The following is a 6,651-nucleotide window of genomic DNA, read 5'->3' on the forward strand; positions in this document are numbered from 1 at the left end:
TGTTCCGCATGTCCTCGCAGGGGGTATCTCGTAGGGCTACAATCTATTCCGGGCTTGGCTGAAAATTTTTCTGGAAATCACTCAGTAATTATGACTCAGTTGTAGCATGTGTAAATCAAATGCCGGCTATACAGATGTTGAACGAGTCTTGCGGTCGTGTTCTTCTGAAGAAGAAGTTCGTGCGGCACTTCGACGAGTCGACCCCCAACTTGAACTGATTGACTGTCAGAAATCAGGGGACTTAGCAGATATTCTGGCCGCACGGCCGAATGGTAAGAACTGTTTAAGACATTCTCTCGGATGATCAGTGTTGAAAGTAGTCTACACATTGAAGGTTCTACTGGTCAGTGGTTCCGAGCTATTTATTATGTCAATTTCGGAGTCTTCATACATTATGGAATGAAATATTCTCACTACGAGTTGAACTTTGGACCTATTGCTTGTGCGCTAGGTGTCATAACCTGTTAGACCATGTTGTCTCAGACAACTTGTCTGGCTTTCAGCATGCACGATCTCTCCGAGTCGATCAGCTGTAATTCTCCTGCGGAGATATTTGAGTGAGGATGCAGTCGAGCGGATAACTTCCGAGGTCATATACAAGTCGGTGGCCACTTGCAATTGAATGCATGCAAATGATATCTCGTCCTAGAACTGTCACACGCTGTTTTTTCACTTTGACAGTGAACGATTCACTCCAACGTCTCCATCACAGTGAATTATATAACGAATAATGTCCATACTAACTGTGATGGTTCTCATTTCTGTTTCCAGCGCTCGTGACTTAGTCGGTTTTAGATTCTGCAACACTGCATCAGCAGCCCGCATAGCACCAGCTTGGATCCTATCACGACCCCAGAGGAGCGATCCGATATGTTTGAGGAGTATCAGCAGGTGAGTGGGGAGCGTCTATTCGTGCGTTGGTGAATGCGTGCGGGATGAAAAATAAATTCCTGACTGACCGATAAACTCAGACCGAATCAGAAGTTCTCTTGTGTCCGCGAGCGTGCCTGTTTATCTCTTGTCTGTACTCAGATGTGCGGGAGCAATAGGACGGAGTTGAATACTTGTTTGTTGCGGAAGCTGCGATGGTCTTCGCTTGGAGTCCACTACGACTGGACGCGGCGGTCGTATCGAGGGACTTCATCATCTGGTAGGGGGAGCGTCTGAGCATCTGCCGAGGCCTTTCAACAGTTCACGGAAAGAGGAAAGAATAAATATCATTGGTTTGCTGACTCTCAAACCGGAGCAAATCATCTCGAGAACCTGATACGCACCGTTTGAATAGTATTTTATAAGCACACGTTATCGTAAATGGTACTTGGCTTAGTCTATAGGGATAAGGAATTCTCATTAGGGGATGAATTTGAGCCCTCGGTAGTTGTTCGAATGTACACATACCTACTGAGTGTCCTGGCGCATAAATTAGTGAGTGGGGATAGCAACGTTATTGCATTTTCATACATCTCATGCTTTGATTGGAGCTCATGCCCGTACACGCCAATTTCACTTCTCGCCTTATTGGAGGACGTTTAACGTGCTGAGCTCTCCATAATCGAGTCCTTCTAACAGACATGCCTCAATGGGTTTGCGATATCTATCATAACGCACTAAAGGCTGCAGATGATATTTGTGGGAGTCGACTCGCAGAAGACGGTAAGTCCAAGTCGGCGATATTTTAACAATGCCGAGACTTCCAATCAGGTTATCAGGCAGAGGCAGCTCTGGTGAACTTCTTTCACAGTCATCGATCAAGCGATCGTTTGGGAGGCCACAAGGATGATGTTGAAGCACGTGATCATTCACCATTGGTAAGAGTAGATTCATTTTTTCTGCCTGACGATAGGAGTTATTTAGGTTATACTCGCTCTTGGATTGCCATGTACCTTCCTCCTGGGTGGGGACAGCAGAGTCGATGTCACTCCGGCACCGATTCTGTTCAGCTCCGGAGATGTCTTAGTACTCTCAAGAGAGGCCAGGCAGTGGGTGAGTCTGGAACCGGGGACATTTAGGGGCTCTTATCTCGAGCAGTGTGGTGGTGCGTTTCCTCGGTTTTGACTTTCCCCTAGCTGAGAATATTGTCAATGAGTATACTCGTGAGTGCGGTGCTATCAGCTCACCACCTACGTTCATTGACTGTCCCGAACCCCATTTGTTCCCCTTGCGACCTACATGAGCTAGGAGTCGATTCTCCGTCGATGATTCCGTTCTTGGCAGTTCCACGGGGTTCCCACCGTACTGAAAAACTCAGTCGATCGCCCGCACCATGCCGATGGCAGCGTTGAGGACTTCCTCAAAAGAACCAGACTAAGTGTCAGCATCCGAGAAGTCTCTGGTGATGAAGGCTCGGAAGTTGAGGAGTTCACCAAAAGAGCAAGACGCCAGGATACCGAGTCTGATACCTCTGTAGAGATTGTTGACTGTCGATGAACCATCACAGCAACTTTACGTCAATGATCTGTTTCGTTTTGTATTGCCATTTGATCCTCAGTGTCGACTTGTCAATCAGTGTAAGGGACTTCGGGTCGAAATGGTGTCAATGTGACCGGAAGACGATCAGTCGTTGACTTTGGCTCATGGTCTTAGCTGCTCATGGGGAGATTGAATCACCACCGAGTGTGACGGATGTAGGTAAGGATAGTCAACGTGAGAGCATTCCTTACGCCCAGCCTCAGCGACTCCCGCCGTAGGAGTGTGAAGAAAAAGTATACCCATTTTGCATTCGGTTTTACTGGACTAGATCATTGATAGTAGTTATCAGGTTCGCCGAGTTCGCCGCCGCCTTTAAAAAAAGTGAGTATATTCTCATGAGGCACCAGGCATGGCGGATTGTGATCTCGGCACTGCTCCGCAGATGCCCTCGCGTGCATCATACGATCATCGCATGAGCCAACAAGCCGGAGATTCATCGACAACAGGATCCGAGTGAGACAAAACCTAGTTCGCAGTTTCATACAACTGTGGCTATGGCAACTCCATAACTGGCAAGCTTCGCCTATGTTCCTCGTTATGCATCCACTACTCTTCCGCTAGCTCGAATTGCTACATCGCAAACGTAGCCCCGAAAATGGCGGTAGATAATTCAATACCGCGCTGCCGACACTTCGAGGAAAGATCTGAATCCGAGGAACAAACCTTAAAGTTCGTTAGGGGATGGCCCATCATCACGACAGATCGGATTGGGTCGTGGAATGCACGACGGAGTACTGCAGCAACGCGTACACTGGAAACGCTGAGGAAAGAAGCGGCCAACGAATACACGGCCAAGATCGTCGAGGTAGATCCAGGCGAACTCATTTTCACGACACTTCAACAGGGTCGAGTGGCCCGATATGGTTCCTCCTTGTCAATACCAGCATGTCACTAAATTCAATAGCTGAAGGTCGTTCCCACACAACCTGGGCTTTTCTCATATCAGTACGAGAAGAGGTTAGAGCAGATTGCTGCGGTCGCTGACGAACTACACGCCCAACTCATTCAGGAAAGGGATCAACATGAGAAAGAGGTGCACCACTGAAAGGTGTGCCGTCAAGATGAGCACATTAGATACTTACTATCAGAGCCGAAAACTCGGCAGCCATAGCTGAGATAAGGAGGAGTTCGATAACTCGGAGTGAATTCGATGGTGTAGCGGGCAGGTTGGTGGAGCAAGTGAGAACTCTCAAGGAAAAAGTGAGTCTGAGGGCAATCTTGCTGTAGTTCATGTTGGTCGATGAGCTAACAAGAAAAGGGTGGGACTATATCAAACGAGGGCCCGTTGCCTTTCTGATGATGCGGCGTAAATGGAACCTAGTGCAGACGAGCTGCTGGCCCACTGCCGTTCAGAGCTGACTCTGGGGCAGTTCGCGAAAGCTTTGGGAGTGTCTAACACCGTTGAGCCCCAACGGTTGAGGGTAGTTTGCAGGTCACTTAGAAATGAGAGTTGAAAGTATTACGAAATTGCTCAGACTTTGAAGCCAATCCGGAAATGAAAAATTGTGAGGAAAGTCGTGCGGTCATTCCGTAGTTACAAACCGTGCGACGAGATAGCTATAAAGAGCTCACGCATGAAAGAATAAATCTACAGGAGCAGGTGGGAACTCATTTCCCTTCCGCTTCGATGGTATGAGGCTATAAGCCTCACAAGATGTCATTCGTAGTTGCGATTCCGTCTAGCTCTGAGAATTTTCTTTATAGGTCAGCCATTTGCGGTTTGAGAGAGACAATCTGCAACTGAGATTGGCGGAGATTGAAGTTGCATCTGCTCGGGAAACATTCACAGCAGGGTGAGCTGGGTCGATTCTGGCGAGGATCTCCCCGATCTTGTCACATACTCGTGAAGGTCCCAGAAAAGAGGTGCTGAAGTAGCCAGAGAATTAGAGGTCATGTGTAAGAATTTGAGGAACCGGCAGAAAGCTTTGCATGATAGGTGAGAACCAATTCCTTCTTTCTCCTTCATTTACTCGTCCATCTATATTTACATCTAGACGAGTTATCCACACACAATTCCGATTGCAGCTCCTATTGCAACGAAAGAGCGCTCAAAGGAATTCGAATATCGTCGAAGAGGTGCGAATTTTGCACTGCAAAACTTGGCCTGTGATTGATAATTTGTTTCGAGACTCCGGATGTCAGCATCGTTGAGCGATGATTCACATTTTCCACTGTCATGGAGTGATTACAACCAGTCCCCTGTTGACATAGAATCCTGCAGGGAATTAGCGTTGGCTAGCCGGGAACGTCAACTCTTCGACCCTGAACATCCGAGTTTCGAGAGCCGAACGAATACTAACACTGCGAAGAGCACCGCCAAATCCGGCACTGACGCGATGCCCAGTACATCCTCGCTGGAGTCTTCTCTCCGTGAAACCATAGAGTTACGAGAGACTGTGGAGAGACTACTCGCTTCGGCGCGGTGACCTCTGTATGTGAACGGTTGAGTTCGAGTTGGAATGGGTGTGTCGATGTTCTAGCTTGGAACCTTTGAAAGTCTTGAGAAGGAAGGCGTAGTGAATCTCCTGTACTTCCCAAAGGAGCGAGACAATCGTTGGTATTCTCGTTATCGAGATCGCGAGCAAGTTTCCGAGCTACTCCAAACTGATCATTCGTTCGAGTGTGTTGCATTCAACTCACTCTAGGGTGTGCTATTGGTGCGGCAAGACATGATTCGGATGGTGTGCTACAGAAGCAATCTGTTTAACGGATTGTATCGAATGCTTGCCGAATGATTGAAGGCCACTGACGTTTTGATTAAGTTTCAACTGGCTATCGTTGGGAAAAAAGAAAGAATTCGTCACTGCAGAGAACGCTGTTCAGCTATTTAGTCTGTGCTGCCACGACGATCAGCTCTAACTCATTAGAGTGATTTTATCTAATGGAATGCTCGGGATACTCCCTGAGCTACGCACCCGAAAGCAAACGTTTGTCACGCTCTCGTCTCATCCATATGATCCACTCATGTGACTCTGCTTGGTTCATCTTAATCAGACATTATCATACACCGCAAATTACAGGAGAGTTTGCCCAACACCGCTTCAAGCATACCATCCGACTTGATTCTCAGAGCCGAGCACGACAGGCTTATGCGTCCAAATTCAATTCGACTGCCAATTGCCAGGCTATAAGCAGTTCTATAGCATTACGCCACCTTCTCCTACATAGTTATACTTTCTACAGCGTAGACAAGTCTCCGGAGAAACACTATGTAAAATTCGTTCTCACAGGCACCCACAACCTAGAAATTCTAGGCTAGAATTGGTGTCAAAAGCGTATGTATAGAGCAGAGTTTTGATTTGATTCTTAGCATATATGAAAGTGACTGCGTTAAAGGCTCCAGAAAGCCGTAAACGCAAAGCCATAGTGGCATCACCCACGATGCGCTCTATGCACAGTGTCTCCAAGTTGCAGCAGAATGTTTTATTCATCAATCACAGATGACAATCACTAATCACAGACGGCGAGATAGTTGATATATCCGAGTTATCCAATGATTGCTCGGTACTTACATGAGTACCTTGCATCCCATAACACTCACCCACATGATAATTCCAGATCCATTGTTGCGAAGCGTTCGGAAAACCGATCACTCTAACAGCAACGGAATGGAGCACAGCACTTCGAAGCAAATAATTGATCTGACGAACCGCCATGGAAGCCCAGGATTGATAGAACTTATATAAACGCAAAAATTGTAGGTTTAAACAATATCCATGATAAGAGCTCGTCTCGAATATCTTTGACGGAGGCGGATCAAAGCCTCGGTCTGTGCGAGTAGTAATGGTACAACATGACCTGAACCGAACTGCGAGCAATGCGAGACAACTCAGATCAATTACCACTAATGTCCCAAAATGTCCTGGTTGTCGGGTTTGTTGGTGTAGTAGAGAGTATGGGTAGCACGGTAGTTGTTGAGATAAACTCCAGATACCTTCGTGAAACATGAATAACTCCCGCGGGAGGAGCCAGAATTACGATCATGAGGCCGAAGGCGACTTGGAAAGAGAATCCGCCGAATACACTGTTCCAGCCGGTCCAGTCGATCCAATCCTTGACTTGTCTCAGGACGGGGGGACGATTCATCCCATAGACATATCTTCCATACCTACAAATGAGTCCGAGATAGCTCGGACATCTCAAGGAAATCACCTTCTTGGGCCACATATTTGACGGGATGAG

At 47.3% G+C, this 6,651-nt stretch overlaps 2 protein-coding genes across 2 annotated transcripts; both read left to right on the top strand.

Annotated features, from left to right (window-relative positions):
* The first annotated feature begins 97 nt into the window (after positions 1-97).
* Positions 98-2,472, top strand: Pmar_PMAR019901 (conserved hypothetical protein). The gene is made up of 8 exons (XM_002786176.1): positions 98-272; positions 504-589; positions 796-891; positions 1,033-1,150; positions 1,570-1,653; positions 1,702-1,808; positions 1,855-1,983; positions 2,215-2,472. The coding sequence occupies exons 1-8, from the start codon at positions 107-109 to the stop codon at positions 2,425-2,427; spliced, it is 999 nt and encodes a 332-aa protein (XP_002786222.1). The 5' UTR covers positions 98-106; the 3' UTR covers positions 2,428-2,472.
* Positions 2,473-4,690: 2,218 nt separating this feature from the next.
* On the top strand, positions 4,691-4,891 carry Pmar_PMAR019902 (hypothetical protein; the record flags this gene model as incomplete). Its single annotated transcript, XM_002786177.1, has 1 exon — positions 4,691-4,891. A coding segment is annotated over one exon (201 nt), but the record flags the coding sequence as incomplete, so codon positions are not given.
* Positions 4,892-6,651: the final 1,760 nt, after the last annotated feature.

This window comes from Perkinsus marinus (genome assembly GCF_000006405.1).
Source record: "Perkinsus marinus ATCC 50983 genomic scaffold scf_1104296931854, whole genome shotgun sequence".
NCBI classification, from domain to species: domain Eukaryota; phylum Perkinsozoa; order Perkinsida; family Perkinsidae; genus Perkinsus; species Perkinsus marinus.